The 22923-nt window shown below is 43.7% G+C and overlaps 1 protein-coding gene across 6 annotated transcripts in view; it reads right to left on the bottom strand.

Annotated features, from left to right (window-relative positions):
- The window catches only part of LOC115914707, an 85598-nt gene that overhangs the window by 51157 nt on the left and 11518 nt on the right, over positions 1–22923 (bottom strand). For all 6 annotated transcript variants that reach the window (XR_004061446.1, XR_004061447.1, XM_030967377.1 and 3 more), the window contains exon 2: positions 9245–9366. Coding sequence is in view for 4 of the 6 variants with exons in the window: in XM_030967377.1 (XP_030823237.1) it covers positions 9245–9366 (122 nt within the window). In the remaining 2 variants the exon portion in view is untranslated. The remainder of the gene's footprint in view (positions 1–9244; positions 9367–22923) is intronic.

Genomic DNA, 22923 nt, shown 5'->3' with positions numbered 1-22923 from the left:
ACACGTGGATATAATAGAAAATTAATCCTCAGAGCTTAGAAAGTCCCTGAGGATGTAGAATCCATCATGAAGTTACCTCCTGTCCCAGATTTTCTTGTTGCTTGCCTCTGCTGACAACAGTTGTCTTTTCATTAGAGAATTTGATATCAATTTACTCAGACACCAGGGGCAAGAAAGGATTTCACTTTCTTCATCTGAAAGACACTGATGCACAGAATTAGGACTTTGAACGGATGCCAGAGTGAAATAGTGACACATTCTATAAAGCCACAACCACAGGTGGCCTCAGCAAATGGTCCAGAGCCTCTCAGGGCTCAGCCTCTCCACCACAACCCTCCCAGATTTCTGATGATGAGAAGGGAGAACCTCCCTGATTGCAAAGATCTCCCTCCAGGCAGCTCCTGTTTCCAGACCAACCCACAGAGAAATGTCCTGGCTGTTACTGCCCTCCTCCAGACCATCCCAGAGTAATGGGTGAGGCTGGAGGCACCACTGGTGCCAATCCCTGCTCAGGGAGGTCCTCCTGGAGCACCTGGCACAGGGTGGGTCTAGGTGGGTCTGGAATCCCACCCAGAGTGCAGGGAGTGACTGCTCCCAGGGCATTCTCAGGTGAAATTCCCACAGAACTGTCTTGTCTCTATTTGAAGCATTAAATTAACTTCAGGTGATACAACAAATAACCCCAGCAAGGTTCCTAACTCCGCTAATCTGAGCACAGAGCTGGTGCCTTCTGCTGCTCACTGATCCAGAGCTGCAAGAGCCAATGGGACAGAGCAGCAGGAGAAGTGATGAGCCAGCAGGAAATCATGGAGATTATTCCCACCCTTCTGGGCATCTGGTGAAAACCGAGCTTTACCCAGAGCCCATTGTGAAACTTTCCCACTTAGAAGCGCTTTGACTCCTTTCTCTTTCAAGCCTTGCTCACATTGAGGATTTATCACAGAAACCTTCCCAATAAAATGAGCTGCCTCAACAATAAAATTGTCGTGCAATGACTGGTCCTGCCCCCACAGGGGATCTGATTTGGGTGCTCAGTGAGAGCCCAGTGGCCTGGTGACAGCTCTGGAGGGGAACAGCCCTGTCTGAGACGTGGAGCTGCTCCCACTGCGCTTTCTGCTCAAATGGAAAACTGACTCTGCAGCTGAAGGGTCTTGCAGCAAGCAGAGCTTGTGCTTTGTTACAGCCAGGAGCAACCTAAATTGGACATCTAAAATTAGACAGCATGAATTTTCTCCTGAACATCCCTGCATCTTGGTGGTGGAAGGCTGGAAAATGAAGGTGGAAAGCTGAGAGCAGCAGAGACAAACCCTCTGCTTGCCAGCAGCCTCCAGAGCCCCTGTACTCAGCATCCTTGCCCTTCCCTCATCCCTCACACCCAGCACGGCCCTGCCAGGGTTTAGACTCAACTGTGCTTCTAATAAGGCACAAAACCACATTATTTTTATAAAAAGGCTCAGGGATCAAACTGAGGCAAGCAATTTATTCCAACAGAAGCCAAGGCATCACCTGAGAATACTCGCATGGAAGGTTTCTCTCCAGAAACAGGGAGTGAAAGGAAATGCAAAACCATCAGTTGCTGCTGTCCTCCATCATATTTTATCATATTCCTTTGATGCTCCAGTGAGGTTCCTCACCCTGAGCCCCCCTCTCAGGCTGGTAATTCAGTACAAGATGTTAAAACCAGCCTGAAAAACTGTGAGACACCGGGCAGAGCTCCCCCTCAGCTCAGCTGCTTCTCTGCCCTCACCTCAGCTTCAGCTGAGACTGAACACCGGACCCCCTTTCTGCCCACAAACCCCACTTTCCACCCATGGGGAAACTCTAAATACTCCAATTTTATCCCACAACATGGCAAACACTCAAACCCATTAATCCAGCTACAATCAGATCATAACTTCTTGTCCCCAGAGCAGCCCGGATCCAGGATGGGCTCCATGGGCAGGAGAGGGAGTGATGATCCCAGAACTTGCAAAAAAATGCTCAAACCAACTTGATCTTTGCCATACTTGAATAATCTGGGCATGCAGGGGTGTAATACACTGAATATTTTTATTGGATGTTTTAAAAATAGAGATACGATCTGGCCATGATTCTTTAGTATTGATTTCAGCAAAATTCTGAGGTCATGTTGTTGGTTTAAAAAAAAATAAATCATAGAATGGTTTGGTTTGGAAAGGACATTAAAGCTCATCCAGTTTCATCTCCCCTGCCATGGGCAGGGGCATCTTCCACTAGACCTGGTGGAAAGATCCCATTCCCTCATTCCAAGAGTGTTCCAGCTGTCAGCAGTCAATGCTGCCTTCAACTCAGGTACTCAGTTCTCATTTTAAAAGATCTCTTTCACATTCTGTTCTTTTTCTTAACCAGATATTCCTGTTTTGCCAAAGACACGCCAAAAACCATTTGGGTTTCTGTTAGTAGGATAGAGATTTTTCCAGACAGGGAGTTCCAGGGGCAGCACTGGCTGCTCAGGCTGAGGCTGCATTGAAAAATGCCCTCCATAAAAGTGGCTCTGGCCTTGTTACAGCAGCAGAAAACCCCAGTCAGACCCTGGGAGCACAGAAATCCCCGGGTTCCTCATCCCTCTGTGCCTGCAAAACCAAGCACTTGTCGCTGGGAGCTCCCAGCCTTGCTCCTCTCCCCTTCCCTGGGAGCCAGCCCAGCCCAACCTGCGCTCAACCACTTTGATACATATTTCCCATTTCCCCCCAATTTTTACACCAATTGCCTGTCAGGCTTTTTCTCAGCAGCGTTTGCAGGGTGGGCAGGGCTTTCCCTCCTCCTCCTCCTCCTCCCTGGCAAAGAGCCCATCTGGCATCCATGTGGCAGCCCTTGCTAAGTGGGATCTGGAGGAAAAGTGCCACATTCCCAGTGGCAATCCCAGCCACACCAGCACATGGACACACAGGGAAATCATTTCCAGACTATTTCATTTTTTTTTCCCCCAAAGTGTGGAGCACCTCATATGCATAAAATCTCATTTTCCTGCAACTCTTTGCACGGGGCTGCAGGGATATGGTTTTAAACCTCTCCAAAGGCTTAAGGTCTTGCCTAAACTTGGCTCAAGGTCCTGCCTAAGCTCAGCTCCAGCTGCATCATTCAAGGGGCTCAGTGCACAACCCTGATGAAAAGAGCAGGGAGAACACATTTGCTACACCAAGCTACCTCAGTTAAATTTGGGTTTAATCCATCCCTTTTAGGACCCTTTGTGTTACAGGGGGAAGGGACTCTATACAAACAGAGTTGAAAAAAAAAAAAATGCATTGCTCACATTTTTTAAAAGTCGCCTTGGGCAGTTATAAGTTACATAAAGTTGCTCCTGTTCCTGTTGTAGTTATGCCAAAGTTATCTGAGGTGACGGGCATGAAGTGACAGCTCCAAACTTGGGAAAGAAAAGCTCCCAAATGGGGCCTTTTCACTTACACAAAATCAGAATAAAACCAACAGCCTGCAAATTCAGACAGGACTTCACACTTGCATAGCAATGGTGGAGATTATTCTAATATTTTTTACAAAAAAAATAAAAAACACTTTGATTTAAAGCCAGAAAAATAGCTTGTAGATAGCAGAGTATGAAACTATTTTTGTTTCCAGTAGTTGCAATCATGAACTTCACTTAGCTTGACACTTGTGTAATAATGTGAATATTTAGCTTTCCTGAGTATTTATTCCCTAAACTCATGACTTCTAGAAATCCTTCAAAATCTATCACTTGAGAAAGAGAAGTTAAAATGAGAGATATTCTGGGGAAAATTACTCCCTTTTCTTAACATTCTTCTTCCCCCCACACACACATTCCCAATTTCCCACACACATCTTGAAGGCACTGCAATGCCAGTTTTCAGGAGCTAAATCTACGAGAGAAATCAAAAAGAAAGGCTATTTTAAAACAATCAAGAGACAAAAATAGAAGCCATCCTTAACTAAATACAATGGCAAAAAGTTGGACATCTTTTGTGTCTTTTATGAGCGACAGGGAGAGGAATGATTAAAAATGTACCAAGAGCCCCGAATGCCATTTTACCGTCATTTCCTTTGATTAACCTTCACCTGACCTCAATCCCTAAGGCAATTTCAGTTTCTTTTTGTTCTTCCATTTAAATTCTCCACTCCAGCAGGTGAGTACAGCCCCGTCACTGCAGATTGGTTTGGGGGAGGATTGCACAGAAAATATTGGGGTTTTTTTCCTGGAGAATCATTTGGAAAAACCTCAATATGGACAATAACAGGTCACATTTACTCCAAAAGTGGGGTTTTTTAATAATCCTTGCGGAATTATAGAATGATTTAATTTTTAGGTATTAATTAAAGCAGAGTTGGACCAGTCACACCAGTTCCCACCAGTGCAGGAACTTGGTCCACCAACCATGCCATGCTGGAAATTCTCACCAACATCCCCACTGTACATCTGCAATATCTGCTTCCACTTGATTTATAAATGTAACATTCCCATTGGAATGGGGGAAAAACAAAAGCCAGCATGAATAAAAACTTAAAAAAATAGATTATAAACTCTTGGCAGAAGGAATGGATCCAGAGTTTGCACAGGAATCTTACACTGCAATTTTTTCTTGCTTTAAAACTGTTTTCCAACAGGTTTCATGATCTCAGGGGTTGAGCAGAAATCGTGGAATGCTGCACACTTAGACTCTGTTCTTTAAGTGTTAATGGGATAATAAAAAAAAAAAGGGAAAAAAGTTGTATTCAGCAAAAAAAGGGACTTGATGGTCTTAAAGGTCTTTTCCAACTAAACATTTCCAGGGTTCTCTATCTACAAAAATCCTGTAAGATCTGTAAATTATGCCTGGTTATGAAATGGTGAGGAATTTTCTGGCCTATTTACTACACCACAGACTGATTTAAGGGATAAACCATCCTCATCCATAGGAATTGATGTGATGCTGAGGCTTCTGACAGCACATTTTTAATCTCTCAGCAAAAAAAGTGAGATTTAACAGTCAAATTAAGCCTAGAACCAAAGTGCTTAGTTTCAGCTTGTGCCACTGTACCAGCTTACCTTGGGATGAAGGGATCCTTTACCATACATGGCCTTTGTTACCATCCCAAAATATATTTTATTCCAGAAGCAGAAGTTATGGGTGGTGTAGGCTTTGCTTTCTCTGCTATCAGCCCAAAGTATGACCTGACTGGATTCATAATATCTCAGTTCCATATTGTTCTCTCTAGAGGAATTTCAAGACCAAAAAATAAAATAAAATTGTCCCAAGCTGACACAAACTTGGTCAGCATTTCTTGCAAACCACCAGGTAATGAAAGATCAGTTTGGAGTAACTGAAATTTTTGTAGGGATGAATAATTTTAAAATGTTTCATTTCTTCTGGGCTTCCTAATTTTCATTTTCTTGCTATCTGTAGATAAAAATTGAGATTAAACTCTAATCTGTTGGGCTTCAAAATGATGAAATAGATGGCCCTGACAATTTCCAAACTGTTGCTGTAGGGAGGTGTCTGATTAACTCTGATCCTCTCCTGGTCCTGATTTTATTCTCAAAAACTGGCAAACTGTTCACAAACTGGTTCTTCCTGAGAACATGAAGGAGTTACAACAGAAAAGTCCTGTAGATCTCAGTCATGAACCTTTTATGAGCTTAAATCTTTCACAATATTCATAAAACACTTTATAGACACTCTTAGAATTCAAGTTTCTTCACCTGCTCTCATCCGAGCCGCGCTTCCTTTGCACATCCGGACACACCCAGCTCCGGGCTGTGCAATTTGGGGCAAATTCTGCCCGGTTTTCCATCCCAGCATCTCCCCTGGGTTCTCCAGGAGCGTGTCCAGCTCCTGGGTGACAGAGGCACTCACCTGAGAGAGCACCAGGCTGGAGTGGAGGAGGAAGGGGCTGGGAAAGCGCCCGGGGCAGGGAGGTCAGGAGGAGGTTAATCGAAGGAAATGACAGTTTGATGGTATGCACGGCCCTGCAGATCACATGTGGGCATTTGCCTGGGAAATATTTAACTGTTTTATCTCTATTTAGGAAGAAAGCAAAGTAAAGTGCGCGAAAATGCAGGAGAAGACAGGGTGGGATGCAAAGGTTCCGGCTGGGAGGCAGAGAGAGCCCAAAGGTGCCGATTCTTCACAGGGTTTCACTCACATCAAACACTTCACTGCCATAAAACACAGCACAGGGGCTGGGAAGGCAGGGAAATTCAATAAACCTCTCATTTACCTTGCTCCCATAGTTATCCCAATATTTATTGCTCTTCTCCCAAAACAGGTGCTGGAGCTAAGATGGGAAACTTTGTGGAAGTCTCAAACTTATTTGTGTCTTGTAATAAACTTGGCTTGGCCACATTCCTGCCTTATTTATGTTTCCTTTCCAATAATTTTCATGCACTCAGATTTTTACTTTCAGGAGTTCTTTCCAAACCTGATTTTAAGCATGTGTGAAGGTGGAAAGGGATTTTTAAAAACTGTCTCCTCAAATATTTAATCATGAAATTTATTCTAGTATTTGTCCTCAATTAATTGGGGAATTAAACCTATATCACCTGACTAATCAATCACAAATACATAACACAGCTTGAATTCTGATTTCTGCCTTTGATTAATAAAAAAGCCCAATGAGTCACTAGAAAAATTTTGACAACTATTTTTTCTCCCTTCTTCCTACAGAATAAGAGGCAAAATTCACTGAGTGAATTATTAATTCTGAGTTATTCATCCAGCCCTACTAAAACCTAATCTGTTTCCTTTTTTTAAGCATCAAAAAGGTCTTTCAAACAGAGGTTGCAATAATGAAATATGGCAGCAGATCTTGAAACGTGCCCTTAGCCAGGCTGCAGATATGGAAAAGGTTACAGAACCAGAGTTATTAATCCCCATCACTCTGACAATTGATTTTGAACACAGTCTGTTGGAGTCTTTATAATGCAAGATCATAAATGTTCAGAACTAATTTATTGCTCTTTGTTCCACCTGGCAAAAACACACTGTCAGATTGAGTTGTGTTGACACAAGGACACAGATGAGAATTTAAGTTGTATTTTTATCCACGTTTGTAAATTTGTTTGCCATGCCTGTGTGTGGTTAGAAGAAAAGGATTTGGAAACATTCATGGAGGAGTTAAAAGTGTCGGCAAAGGAGCAAAAACAGAGGTTATGCTCTCTTTCCTAAATGGGAAATGTTTGCACAAATAGTGGTATATTTGAAATTTAATAGTGAAAAGTCCTTATTTGAATTTGTCACTATTGATATTTTTGGTTTGCACCCTGTTCCCTGGTATCTCTCATATTTCCATAAGTAAACATGTAAAAACATTTGCTTTATTCACAAGTTGACTTCCACACCAGGCAAGGATTCCCCACACACCAACAAGGGAGACACAAAACCTTCCATCCTACCTGGTTTTTCCAATTTTTAATCAGTCATTTCAAAGCCTGAATCTATTCCATTTATCCCAAAAATTCCTCAGCTTGTCCTTTCTTGCCACCACTCCTGCCCATGCCAGGGAAGTGCCAATCCCAAAGAGGGACAAGTCAGGAAAGAAGGGGAGAAGGATCCCCTTTATAGGGACACAAAACATTCATTTGTAAAGATTAAGGGTTTTTTAAAGATAAAAAAAAAATACATTACAAGAAAGCTTATTTTAATAATAAAATCCTGTCCCATAGACCAAGAATTCAAGAAAGGATGAATTACAAGGTTTCCAAAGGCCTACAGAAGCAGGGAAATAAAATACAAAAAATAAAGAAAGGGAAGAAAAACAGAGGAATGTTTCCACATCAAAAATGCTCCTATCCCAACATCTCCAAAGTATTTTTCCTCAGCAGAAAGACAAACTTGTAAAATAACCATTCTTTTCAAAATAACCACACAATACTTCTTGAATAACACTTTTCCCTTTGACAGATTTTACAGCCCAAGAATATAAACTTTGTCCTTCCATTATCTTGGGGTAGAATCATTTAATTGTCCTGGCAACTTTGTTCCTTTTGAATTCTTATTTTTACCATGATTATGAATTAGGAGAGCTGTGGCTGCATGCTAAAACTGCTGCATTCAAGACTTGTAGGCATCTGTGTGATATTGAAATTAATTTCCAGTATAAAACAGTTAACAGAATAACCCTAGATAAAGGCAAATATAATATTAATTCCATTCTTTTTGTTGGCAATGTTGTAAAGTCCATTGCTCAAGTAAAGAGCACTTTGCTGAGCCAGATACAAATTAATTTTAACATTCTTCTTCAAATAGGAATTTTAAAAGTCAAGTAAAGGCTGCAGTAGCTTTGAAACATTTCAGTGATTATTTTAATTACCTATCATAGAGCTGTGAGACTGCAGAGGGAGGGGAGAACAACACCTGGCGTATTCACAATGTTTTTTCTGACAGAAAGAAGAAAAAATACTTTCCAAGCCCTCAGACCAACAAAAAGCTCAACAAAGTCAACACAGATTGGGGTTTTGTCAGCGTATTAATGTTGTGATTTTAGCCTGGACTACGCGTTCTTATTCTGTCAATAACAACTTTCACTTTTAAATAAACCCACCAAATCTCCAAACATTAAATCTATGAATTCTGACAGCTTTAAAGCTTGTTTTTCCACCCAAAGCTGATGCACACGTGGGGTTTCTTTCCAGGGTCTGGCTCTGTAGCAAGTAAAAGGTCGCTTCACTTTTACCTCAACTACACAAGGAAAACTCCATTTTTTGTCATTCTGACCCTAAATAGAATTGGGAACTGGAGGTTATTGGGACTCCTGCTGGCCTTTGACACCCAGCACCTCGGGAATCAGCAGAGCTGGGGGGAAAAAAAGCCCCCTCAGAGGCAGAGTTGTCATCCCCACCCTCCATCTGTGGCCGTGCTGGGAGGAAGGGCTGACCCCATCACTGCACCGCAAACACTGCCGGAATCAACAACAACAAATCCAGAAATGAGAAAGGAAACGGCCTGTCAGGAGTCAGGTCAGCCCATTTTATTTGCACATGTGTCAGGAAAGATAGAAGGAATCGCTGAATTAAATTAAATCAAAGCAAACCTGCTAATTAAAACAGCTAAAATTATGTTTGTGAAGATGTGTGACTGGTTTCCTGCTTATCTGCAAATAAGCCTCCCCATAATATAAACATGTTTCCATCTCCACTTCATTTATAATAAGTCTTTAGGCAGATTGTAATTAGTATTTTGAGTTTCTAATAGAAGATCTATTGTGCTGCTGGAGCAATATTTTTCCTGACCATCAAAATAGTGATTATTTCTGCATCAGTCTCAAGGGTTCTCACCTGTTCTTCTCATGCTGGTCAAAGTCTTGCATCCAATTTATCAGAATCAAATGGGGTATTTGCCTGAACACCATCATCCTCAGAACATATTGCTTGTAGTTAACCACTGTATTCAACTCCACCTACAAGCCAAACCAGAAATTATTATCAGTTCTGCTTGAATTTATCCTGTAGCTGGATTTTCATTCAGGATTTAAAGAATTATCACGATAGGAAATAGAAAAATTGAGTCAAACAGAAGTTTTGAATGTTAAAAAAATGGTACTATTTACAAAAATCAACTTTTTGTTTCTGTTTTACTTATTCCCAAGTTTGCAGTGCATAATTTTATACAAACCCAATTACATAGCTCAGTGATTTACTGGCAAAGCTGGCCAGGAGAAAATTATCTGGCTTTAGCTAATGTGTGTGCCTATTTACAATCAAAACAAACCCAGAGAAAATTGCAAAATGGCCACAGAGAAAAAAAAATAGTCACGTCAGAAATGCACCAGAGGTGACACAGTTTGCAGGATGAAAAAAGTTCACCTTGTATTTATTATTTCACTGGATGAGCAACAAAGTGTGGGTATGGGTACAGATTCAGCCTCTCAGATCATGCACTATTTATTTATTTCAGTATTTACCTTGAAGCCTGGCTGGGGTCTCAGTGGTTTGGAAAGTCTGGTGTTTTCTTTTTGCCCTTTCCATCATTTTTTTGGGGATTACTTTGCACAGTTGTGTGGGCTCTGTTCGCCGGGATTGCTCAGCTGTTTACAGCTCCCCTGTAAGGCTCTGAAAAGGTTTGGGGATGCAGATTTGGGGATGCAGATTTGGGGATGCAGGTTTGGGGATGCAGATTTGGGGATGCAGGGTTTGGGGTGCAGATTTTGGGGTGCAGGTTTGGGATGCAGGGTTTGGGATGTAGGTTTGGGATGCAGATTTTGGGATGTAGAGCTCCAAGGCCACAGAGCTGTGTGCACATCCCAGTAACGGGGGCTGAGTGGATTTTGGGATCTTGGAGATGAAAATCACAACCAGCAACACTGCAGTGACATCTGGGTGTTATTTCTGCTGACAAATCCTATGGGTTTTGTTGTTGAAACATTTCTGACCCAACACAGAATGCCTTGAGGGAAGCACAGGATCTTTTTTCATTCGTAGCAAGCGACATTTCTAAGACAAAAATATAAACCAAACCTTTTCGGTTTTTTTTATCATGCCACAAATTATTTCAGATTATTTATTATTTTCCCTGGCACTTAGCACAACTCTTCAGTCTGAGATTTTGCTGGATGTGGCCCAGAGTTCATTTACTCACTCACCTCCAAGCAAGAGCTTCCTAAAATACAGTAAATTGCAAATATGCTAAACCCCAAATTTTACTGTAATTGCATGTGCCAGCACTAAGCCCTGCATCAATAAGAAACCCCACTGATGTCAGCAGGACTTGTGACAACACCAGATTTCCCTCCCTTCAGCACAGCTCTGAAACTGGATCCTGGGTGAGCACATTTGAGTTGTGTGGATTATTTGTGATTAAACAGATTTGGATTAAATCACAGCGCTGGTTGTCTCCTCAAGAACACCCTGTAGGGACCTCAATGATGTGCAGCAATCCAGGTGACCTTACACACTTTCACAAGCCAGAGCAAACTCTGAACAACTTCAGGGAATGGGGATTTTTATTTTTTTTTAGCTCTGCCAAGATCAGGTTGTAAAATGTAAGGAGTTAACATGCTGCTGTCCTGATGAAGGTTTTTCGAGCTTTAAAACTATAATTTGGGTGACAGAGAGAATTTTTTCTTGCAGGGGAAGCCAATCTCAGCTCAACTCCTTGAGCTCTGTTCCATTCATCAGGATGGAAAACACGGCTGCCTGTGCCTTGCCCTAACATGCAGGAAAATTCAAATAGAGGAGAACAATGCCTGAATACAGAAATCCACCAAAATGCCACCAAATCCTAGCTCACCCTCCACTGCATCACTGCACTATCTCATCTGATTTTTAAAAAATATCTCTGTGAAACCTTACTTTTCATTACTACAGTCAGTCTTCGTTTAACCCAAAAATAAAATCTATAATTGCTTATATAAATGAGCAATAGGATTAACCATAAACAATAGAAACTGATTTCTTCCTCTCTAGAGGACACAGCTGAGAGCAGAACTTGGTGAAATGACTCTACAGTAACTTCCAGCTCACCAGAGCTCAAGCTGAACTCGAAATGCTTCACACAATTCCAGTATTCTGGAATTCTTCAATACTTCAGCAGCTTGGGAGCATCTGCCCTGTGGATGCTGATACACAGCCTCATATCTAGCACAGGGAACTTTTGGCAAATGCAGCCGCAGAGGTCATGGGGGAGGGAGGAAGGACAAAAGGCCTAACGGATATAAAGAGACCCAGGTTGCCAAATTCTGAGGGTTTGGCAGAGTAACAGAGATAAAGGAAGCAGCAGCCCAGCTCTGCTGCACCGAGCTCCACGCAGAACCCCGTGTCTGCCTCCTTTGGATTAGGCAGCCTGGGAGTTCCTGGATCCATAGATAACATTGAAGAGCAAAAAAGGAGAACAAGGGAAAAGTAATGGGAATACTTTTCTGAAGTTTGCATCAAGTTATCCAGCAGCTCAAAAAGGTTTTTAGCCTAAGATACTTTATAAAATTTTCCAAAGGCTTGGAAAGGCTTGGGGGTGGGAAGCTGTTATATAATCCCTTAACACCTCCAAGAGTTTGTGCTGCTTTCTCTCCCACGTGGACACTGTAGTAAACATTGTGCTCTGAACCTCTGCATTCACATTGGAGCTGAAGGACTTGGCTGAAGCAGCCAAGCTGTGGTGAAGCCACAGGTCTGGAAACTTCCTCCCCTTTAACATCCATCCTCTCCCACCCCGTCCTCTCCTCCACCAAGGACATTTTTAGTAAGATTGCTCTGCAGCTAATTACATTGCCATGGCATCCAAGTACCACACAGTCACGAGACCTTCTTCTTTTAACAGCCCTTGGCTTTGCAGAGAGGAGTTCATGGGGAAACATCCCTATATTTGGAGAGCTGAGGCACCAGGTCAGAGCATTTGCCCAGCACTCTGCAGGGCAGAGAGTGGCCCGGGTGCCAAAGCAGCTGCATGGCCACCAACCCAGCCAGCCCTGTGCCCTCAGGGCTGCTCCAGGAGGCACCTCTGGGATTCCAAGAGGAAACCTTGAGTAAAGAGAGCCAAACACCAGCTCACCTCGGGCACTCTGCAGCCTCCAGCAGCCCTCAGAGCAGTGCCAGGCTCAGTGGTGGCCCCAGAGTGCTTCTGGAGGGCCCTGGTGCCCTATTCCACCCAGGCAGGAGATGTGGGGCAGCCTGGCCCCAGGCAGAGCCCACCCTGCACACGGACAGGGGGATGCCCACGCTGAGCATCCCAGCCTGGGGCTCTGTTTGCTCTGCACCAAACACATTCCTGTGGCACAAACCTCAGGGAACCTGGGCTTTTAACAGGGCCATCCTCACCAGTGCTCTTGTCTGGGGCTGGGGTCGCACTCTGTGTTATCCACATGGTAACCTGACTCTGAGTTTCCTGCAGGCAATGCTCTGAACTGAGACACCTTGCCAGGATTTCCCTGGAGCCCTCACTGCTGTGACCTTGCCTGGAACTTGACTTGCCCCAGACAGCTCCTCTGATCCCTTTCAGCTCTTCAAGAGCAGAGCACTGACTTGAAAATCTATTTTCCCTGTGCTATTCCTCCACACAGAACCCAATTACTCTTTATTTCTAATTTCTCTCAGCAGTTTCTCTCATCTGTTTCCATTTGCTTCCTCTAACAGATTCTTTAGTCACGTCTGTGCTACTGCAAGAGTTCGGTCATGACTTACTGCAGCCTGGTGTTTATTTGCCTGCTCCTGCTATTAGATCAGGTGAAACCTGTGTGTTATCTTTGGTGTCACCACCTCTCACCACTCTGATGCTCAAATATTTCTTTCATAGCATTTTCACTGATATTTATTTGAAAATTTTATATAAATATATAAAATAATACATAAAAGAACCACAACAAAACCTGGAGTGAGGGGATTAAGCCCCACTCATGGAAAGCACAGTCCCACCTCCAGGCACTCCACCAGCACAAGTTGTATGAGGGAAACAGGCTCAACCACAGCAGTTTGACAGGCTCCTAATTTATTCAATTAACAATAAACTCACAGCACTGCGTCCTGAACCTGTCAGCCAGCTGAACTGAGACAACCAGCTGAATACTAAAATCTGCTCTGCCACTCAACGACCTTGGAGCTGAGGGCTGCTAAAATGGAGAGTGGACCCAAAGTAGCCACGAGAGAGGGACTTTGGCCAAAGGTTTGACTTGCTAGAGGTGACAAAACTTGTTCCAACCTGTGCCAAAAAACTGTGGACGTCACGTTGTTAGTCTGCTCTACATCACTCAACATGCAACACTTGCTGTGGCAGACAGATTAATTAATAGAGATAACAGAAACAGTAGTATATAATCATAAAAGAGAGAGCAGAAACCACAAAGGACTACAGCTTCCCTGTGGCACAGCAGTGATTTTTTTTTAAGTGTCCAGTCCCTTTTCAACAGCATTTTTAGAGGAATAGCAGTCAGCCAGATACAGCCACGGATAATCAGTGGTGGATAAAGAAAACCCTTCTCCTGACAATCAGCATCTGCGCTTTAAGCTGCAGAAGAAACAGCTGCCTGGCTGTTCATTAGAGAAGGGATTTGCCAAACACCCTCCCTGGTGCTCTGTTATGCAAGGTAGCACGATGTGTGTTCTCTCCTTCCTCAGAGATGGAGCCTAAAATCAGCCATCGTATTTAGTCCTCCCATCCCCCTAAATCTTCTCCACAAAGGACACTGTCACCACCAAAGCTCTGCAACAAGGATCGTTTATATCTCTGACAACCTTTAAACCCCCAAAGAAAGGCAGAGGGAAGCGGTAAAGCTCTCTGAAGAGCTCTTTGGTGGAACAAGCAGAATTATGAGCAGCAGGAGAAATATGAGTAATTAAGACAACAGTATATCTATATCTTACAGCTGACAGAGTGAAGCTGCAAGTTAGCTCTGGGCAAGATGTTAGCAGAGGAAAGAACTGAGCAGCCTGTTTCTAATGTTAGTGTTGAAAAGCCAGCCCAGGAAAAAGGCTAAAGGGACAATTTCATTAAAAAGAAGGAAGTAGGTTGGATTAAGAGAGCAGTTAGATGCAGACTTGTAACATTAAAGGAGCAGGTCAACAGCTCTCTGTCACAAGACAAGCAATCATTTGGGGAATCAGCCGATGTGCCACTCTCGCTGTGCTCAAAAGAAAACGCTCTCAAATTATCTATGGGTGGCTTATGGAGAAAATTAATGCTGGGGAATTGCACCACGGCACAAAACAAAGCCCTGGGGTGCACGGAGGCTGCAGGAGAGCAAAGCACAGCCAGCCAGGATGTTTGCCACCAAACAGCCCACACCAGGGGCTGGTTTTAGGCAGCGGGCGCTGACCAGAGCTGGTGTGGTGGCCAGGACACAGCTCTGGCTCCTGCCTGTCCTGCACTGCCCGGGCTGAGCCAGGGCTGGAGCCACCCCAGGAAGGGCTGGAGCTGCTCCCACCCCACAGCCCCTCTGACAAGGGCATCCCCTGGGTTTGGGTCCTGCCCCGGCCCCGCACGCTCCAGCGATTCCCAGCTGCCAGGACGGCCCTCTGTGGCTCCAGCAGCATGGTTTATAGCAGCCCTGGGGCTGTGTTTTCTATCCAGGATATATAAGTGAATTAGTGGAAAATTCGAGCTTACACAAATCACAGAGCCAACGCTCAGTTTGTCAGGGCCAGGCAGCATTTTCTCCAGGCTCAATCCACGAGGTGTGGGGAGAAACTGGGACTGCATCCAGGGGTCCTGAGCACGGCTGGGTTTGGAGCTGGGAAGGGAAGTGCTGCAGAGGAGAGGGGCACAAAAGACCAAGGGCAGCTCCCCCATCCTCCCAGATTAATGGCTCAGTCATTAATGGTGGCTGGCTCAGTCACCTGGGGCTGGCAGAGCAGGACGTGGGGATGTTGGGAGGGAGCCTCCCTCACCCCCCAGGCTCCATCTGCACGGAGCAGGAGATGGGAATCACCCGAGTGCAATATCTGTGCTGCAGGAATGGCAGAGGGGCTGCTCCAGACTCCCATTATTGTAAACAAGAGCAGCATTTACCCAAATGATAAGAGCTGGAGCCAAAGGGCACCAAACGAGGGTCACCAGCTGCAAGTGCTGCAGCCACCCAAGGAGAGGAGGTCCAGCTGCAGCAGGATGGGGACAGGGGAGCCTGGCAGGTGCCAAAACCTCTCGCTGTGGGTATCAAGGGATTGTCCTGATGTGTCTCTCCCAGCATTTAGGACGTTCCTGATGTGCCTTTCTTTATTTGCACCTACGAGCCCCAACGCTTCTCAAGCACTTCCCTATCAACACCACCAAAACTGATTTCACCTGAAATAGATGTTTCACAATGAAGCACAGAACAGGTATTCCCTATTTTCCCTCCCTGCTTTCTCATGGATCACGCCATTCCTGACCATCCCATCACTTATTTGGTGTAAAGAGCCTGAGGTGAAGGGTTTTCTTCCCACACACAATTCTCTGCCATTTTTTCTCCTATAAAGAAGTGAGTGGGGCTGTACAAGGAGCCCAGGCACCCTTTCCTACACAAACCTGCATATTTCAAACCACAAACTCTAATGACTCCTTAAAACACACATTTATATTCAGCCCATAAATCAAAACAGAAAGTCAAATCCTGCCTGGAGAACAAAATCCTCCCGTGTAGCTCTGTTCCATACTCAGGGTGTCACAGTGCCTATGGATTTCTGCCTCCTGCTTCAGCCACATCCTCACACTCATTGAGAGCACCAGAGGATGGAGCCCTTAAAACCTCACAAATTTCTCACTTTCCCAAGCACTACAATGCAGCTAAAATCAGGGGAAATGGCCTGCTGTCATTTTGTTGACTTGCCAATGAGTTCATTTACCCACTCAGCCCACAGAGCAATTGGAAATGCAGAAATGGTTAATATCCCACCACGAGGCCAGGAACAGGTACCAAACTTTCTCCCCATGCCAGGAAAAGACAATTGTGAGGCTGAAACTGCTCATCAGCTGCTCTTCCCATAAAGGTGAGCATCCTGACAATTCTTTGGGGTATATTCTTAGAAAGAGAGCTCAGAATTTCATGTTATTATCATATTATAGACGGCATTCCTTTGATAAAGGGTCAGAGATCAGGAAGACAAGAAAAATAAGGAAATAAAGCCCAGCAACAGACAGCTCTTTAGCTGGCATAATTGGACACCCAAGTCCAAGGGAACTGTGTCCATTAGCAGGAGTGGGTGATCTGACCCATATGCTTTGCCACTTTTAAGTGTAAAGATTAAAACAAGGCACCTAGCAGCAGAAATGGGTTACATTCCATTTCAGAGAGGCTCAGGTTGCCTAAAATTCCGGAGAAATTTCCAGCCTGCCATCACAAAGACTTCAAGGCTGTTTACCCAAACTTCCCAATAGCTCCTTCTAAAAAAGGATGATGAGCAACCATGTTGGGTAAGACAGATTTTTAATGTAATCTGTTTATAGTTTTAGAACAATTTCCAGAATAGAACATTTTTTAAATGTCCTGAGCCTTTTGCATTCTCACTTTGATCATCTCCCATCACGTTATCGTTCAGAGCAGAACGTGATGGAGCCAGGCTAACGAAGCTGCCAGAAATGACATCAGAAAGCCAAGTGACCTGAAAAAAGTGCTCCATTTGAGCACCATGCTCTTCTCAAACATTTTCTTTTTTTAATTTTTTAATACATTTTAATTAATGTTTTACTTTCACTGGATTTATCGTACTTGCATGAAAGCTTGGAGCTTGGTCTCAGAAAAAAAGTCCTATTGAAAACAAAAAAAAAAAGCTTATTTGACCAAGGGAAGGCTGTAGGAGGTCCTCAGATAACAATTGCTAACAATTCTTTATGGGGTTGAACAGTTTCAGCAAGGACCACTTTCTGAGGAGGTTAACTCTAAATCATAATTGTGGATTTCCCAGCCTGTGGAAGGCAGAGATTGCTCTCTGACAGAGTTTATATTGCTAACCTGATGCCAGCAGACAGCTGCAAAAATGAAGTGATATCAGTGATAAAAATATTCTTTCTCCATGCAGGCAGGAGGAATTGCATGGAAGCAAAGGGCAAATCCCAGTGGCCTCTGTGCACACCAGATCCAGCTCATGAAGACAGGGCCTGGCTGACGTGGCACGGCTGATCCCTGCACCTCCTGACTCACTGAGTGCTCTCTTTAAATATTTTTTAACTCCTCACATCAAATTTCACAGAGATATCTTGCATTCCTTAGAAAAACTTTATCTGCATGAGATCATTTACTGCCCTCTAATTCAAGCTGTGTCAGAACTGGCAAATAACTTGGTTAAAAAATAAAATATCACAACGATGCCCCCCCCCCCCCCGCCTTCTATCTGACGTAGAAACAGATAATTTCTAGTACTAAAAGTGATTAAATTTGGTGCATTTCCAACTTGTATTTTAACAATGCATTACCTCCTGAATTGCTGCATAAATATTAATAGACAGCCTGCTATGGAACTTTTGCCCGTGGTGCCCTTGGAGAGCCACGATCGCGGCGCGGGGAGCAAAGGAGATGAGAGGGAGCCCTGGAGATGGAGGTTCCATCCCCAGCTTCACAGAGCCACCCCGGGTCAGGCACTTTCCGTGCAGTCTCACAGATCAGCACCATCTCAAAGCCTCGACTTTGTCTGGTAGGAGATGAAAATCCTGCAGGCATTAATCTGCCCCGTGCTCATCTGAAACGCAACCACAAAAACCCCGCCGGTGCCAAGAAGAGCCGCGCCGATTTCCCCCCGAATTAGCCAGATTTTATTTTTGACATAGTGACTGCTTTTAAATTTCATCTGCAGATGTTTGCTCCTCTAATCACCTCCAAAATGGGTGCATGGCATTTATCTACCTGCATTTCCTCCCTCTGATATAATCTCATTAAAAGTCACGGTGGCTCCGGCTGCCATTTGAAAGAGGCCAAGTGCCCACAGATCCCCTGAAGTCATGCTCAGCCTTCATGAAAATTGGCCAATTATTTAGTTCCCTAAATATGGACTTCGGGGGCTGAAATTCAGAATATCCTCTTGGAAAACCTTTCTGCTCTGCCATAAACCAGCTCTCTGAGAAGACAACCCTATTGATTTTTGTCACCCCAATACAAGAACACCACTCAAAACCTTAAAATACTGGCAGTAAAAGGCACGAGGAGAAAATATTTCTGCCTGCAAACATCTACTGTTTTGGACACAGGTGGACTGTGCTAAGGGTTAAGTTAATTTAACTTTCACCAAGTTAGAAAGCTCTGAAAGTTTAATCACAAATGAACTCCAGTGGGCAGTTTGGTAGCTCCCAGACAAATGTTCTCATTTTTATTCTTTATAGGCACTGCTCAAATCCTCGTAAACCATATTTAAGGAGGGAGAAATTTCATGAGGGGAGGGAGCTGTTTTATATGACAGAATAAGAGAAAAAGGCAACTTACTGTTTTAAAATTTAAATCCAGCCAAATTACCAGAAATGCTGCTGGAATCAGAACGCCGAGAATTCATTATTTTGTTTCAAAGTTAGTTTATCATAAATCTGCCCTCTGACACGTAATAACTAGTAACATTTCGAAGGTTATTTGATAGTAAGTTCAACAGTGTAGGTGACTGAACATGTGAGCTGCATGATAATGAGTCCCAGGGGAAATCAGGCTTTAGGATGCAGGGTGAAGCATCCCTAGGCTTGTATTCAAATGGAAAAAACATATTCAAAAGTTTATTGTTTATCTCCTAAGAACATCAAATAATACACAGGCCTTTGAATCAAATGCATAAAGCACACTGGAGGACTATTTGCTGGGGGAAAAATGCCTGATTTGATCCAAATTCAAAAAAACTAATAGCTCGTACACTGGAATGCACAGAGTGGTTTTGATATAAAAAGTAGAGGGGAGTTTTTGGGTTTGTTCTTTTGCAGAACTGAGAGGCACAGCCAGTCAATTTGCTGCTGCTGCAGCTCTAGGAAGAGGAGCTCGACAGCTTTAAACCCAGTTGTTCTCAAATCCTCTGCCTTTGGGTACAATAGAGTCCCTTAAGTGTGACAAATACAAATTGCCCTGCTCGGCCTGAATTTCATCTCCAAAACACAGCGGCAGTAATTGATTAATTTGTAGTGTACAAACTAATTTGCAGCCAATATTGAAAGTGAAAGGGTTTGTTTCTCAGCAGGGAGGTGGGGTGCAAACACCCCGCTCTGCCAGGATGACACAGTCCCACCTCTCAGCCCGTTAAGCTCTTACCTAACGAATCCTGTGCTGCCTTCATCCAAGTCAGGGGTACTTTGGGCATTGGCTGTGCTGGAAAAGCATGTGAGGCAGAACTTTTTTATTTATAAACCCTCTGTGTGGCAAATGGCGAGGGCAGGGACATTCCAAGCCTGTAACCACGCAGCCATTGGCACCCTGCCACCCTTCTGGGAGCTGGGATGGAGATGCCATCCCCTGCCACCCTCTGGAGCAGGGATGGAGATGCCATCCCCTGCCACCCACTGGAGCTGGGATGGAGATGCCATCCCCTGCCACCCTCTGGAGCTGGGATGGAGATGCCATCCCCTGCCACCCTCTGGAGCTGGGATGGAGATGCCATCCCCTGCCACCTCTCTGGAGCAGGGATGGAGGGATGGGCAAGGAGCACCCATCTGCTCCTGCCCTCTGGGCACAACCCAACCACAGCAACTCCTCACTGCTCACCTCCAGCAGTGCTGCCATAGGTGGGAAAGCTTGTGGTGTTTGAGGATCACTGAGTGGGGATATCTCAAGTGCTGGGTTTTCATCTCCAGAGGAACATCTGCCCCATTAAAAGTGATCAAACAGGACTCCTGCTGTTCAGGTGCACAGCCATACCTATCTGCCTTGGGGAATCACAGAGGGGCTGAGGCTGGGAAAGACCTTTGGGATTATCTTTTTATAGTTACACAGTCCCCTCTGCCTCATAGGCTGCTATTTCATAGTTTGGACACCGAGAACAAAATTAGCCTTTAATTTCAACATACCTTTCAATAATAAAATCTCTTTTTCCGCACATCCTTTTAGCTTGTGCTCCTTTTTTAAACTCATTGCTTAAATCGTTATATACCATGTGCTTGAACAGTGAAAAGTTACACAACATCTCTCTTACTCAACATCACCCTATCAGTCCTAACTCTTAATATTATGATTACTTTTTTCAGAGATGCAACTGGCAGAGCTTTCCTGACATGCCACAAATCCTAATTATCATCAAAACTCTAAATTCTATGTTAATGAATATCAGGGGTTGAAACGCTCTTATCTTGACAAGTTCTAAAATATCCACTGAATGTTTATTTATTCACTTCCTATATCAGTATATATTTCCAGACCTTAACTTTGGGAAAACAACAGCATTTAAATAAGCATAGACAAAGATAAATAAAACCAAGCAAACAGGCAATAACTCTGTCTAAAATGCTTTTTACTAAATTTAAGAAGGAATTACCACAGAGGAGATGATTGAACCCTAAACTACCACATCTCAAAGAAAATAGATTTAGATGGAGAACTTTTTTGGTTGATTCCGTGAAACATAATCTTACCCACTGTCCAACTTTTGCCCATGTTTACACATGGAAGATGCACTGAGGAAATTGGGGCTGTATTAAAATAAGACACAAAAACACCCCGGAGCTGTAAGAATGAAAATTAAATAAGAACGGGCAGAACCGGATCAACCTCAAACTTTGCCTTTGATTCCAGAAAAGAGTTAAAAATGCTCTTTGGAGCTGGAGCAAGCCCTGCCCAGTGCTGGGATATGAAAGTGTGCATAAATCAGGGGCTCATTTTCCTATCAGGCATTGGAGCTCCCGGCTCCGTTATCGGCGGCATCCGCGGATCCGCGGCGAGCGCTCGGCTCGGGCTCCGGCCTCTGTGTGGTCTTTCAGAACTGTCGTTATCAGCTTTCTGTTTATTATTGTGCTCAGTTTAAAGGGAATTTGCCAAGTGATCCCTGGACTCCAATCTTTAGGCCTGTTGTCAGGACAAATTAATTTCTGTGGAAACCCACTGTGCCTCAGATACCATCTAGGAAATGTAGGATTAATGGAGTCCCTGTACAACACGCTTTGTAGTGCACTGCTGGGGGAGGGGAGCGGGGCTGCCGAGCCACAAACCTCACAAATAAAGCCCCTGCACTTTGGGGGACTTTGGGGGGACTTCATCTGTTTTTTACTCCATCAGCTCGCATCAGTGATATTTAAAATAAAGCCCAGTCGTTGAAAGGAGCAGGGCAACTTTTAACAAAAAGAGCAGTGAATGGAAACTCTCAGCTGCCAAAGAGGAGGGACCTGAGGTCTAATTATCAATATTTTATATTTTACCCACTCAAGCCAATCTCATCAGTAGGAAAAACAGGATATTAAAAGAAACAGTCTCCTGTGAATCTTACTAGAAAATAATGAAACTCCACACATGATCCCTTGGAAAAGAGGTATTAAAGCTGGATTTCCTGCAGGGCTGGGACATTGCTGTGCTAGCTGACATTTGGGGCTGTTTTTAACAAATGTGTATTATTTCATTGATGAAAATGTTTGTCTGTTCTTGCAATGAGTAAACTTATAAAATTATTTTTCTGGGGGGGAAGGAGTGGTTCTGTTTCTTAGTGAGAGAAGAGAAGAGAAGAGAAGAGAAGAGAAGAGAAGAGAAGAGAAGAGAAGAGAAGAGAAGAGAAGAGAAGAGAAGAGAAGAGAAGAGAAGAGAAGAGAAGAGAAGAGAAGAGAAGAGAAGAGAAGAGAAGAGAAGAGAAGAGAAGAGAAGAGAAGAGAAGAGAAGAAACTCCAATATGTTTTTATCAATCTTTTCTCATTTTCAGGAGGATGACTCTGCCCATGGTGAGATATCCAGGTTTAATATCAAACACACTGGGAATTATTGCCCTTATTCTTTTCTCTCCAAAGATAAATCAGTTGATAATAGACAGGACAAAGACAGCAGACCCACAGGTTCACATTCTCTGTGATTTTACATCTCGTGACTCCTCTGTGGAACCAGAGAGTTTTAAGTTAGCCCAAAGTGGCACAAAAACACCAATGAGATCACAAAATAAAAATAAAAATTAAAAAAAAAAAAAGAGTTACCTCTCCTTTCCAAACGCTAAAGCAAAATCTGACTTTCTTACACATTGTTCCAATATTACCCTGTCAATAGCAGGGCTAATTTGGCAGCAGAGCATTTTTAGAGCACTCCTATACCTCCCAAGCCTGGCAGATGCAGAGGCTGCAGCTCCTCTACAGCGGCTCTCCAGCTCACAAACACCTCCACACACACAGCTTTTCCTTCTTAGAGCATTGCAAAAAATCCCTGGCTCCTGCGTGACCCCAGTTTAGAGCAGCATTTATGGACAAGGTTCGTTTTGGGAGGTTATTTCATCAGTCCTAAGCTCACTTGCATATGAGAACTGATTTTGTTTTATTCAATATTCCAAAAGAGTGTGTTCTTTCCTAACTAAAACATTTAATCTTGAGAGACTTTTATGTGCCCGTTTTTAACTATTGCAGAAATTCAATTAACTCCATAATTATGAACACAATTACCATGGAGTGTTACATGTGATTTGGTGGTAGCAGTTAC

Source organism: Camarhynchus parvulus, chromosome 4A (genome assembly GCF_901933205.1).
Source record: "Camarhynchus parvulus chromosome 4A, STF_HiC, whole genome shotgun sequence".
Taxonomy (NCBI): Eukaryota; Metazoa; Chordata; class Aves; order Passeriformes; family Thraupidae; genus Camarhynchus; species Camarhynchus parvulus.
Note: the sequence above shows the minus strand (reverse complement) of the source record. Positions and strands in the feature narration are given on the sequence as shown.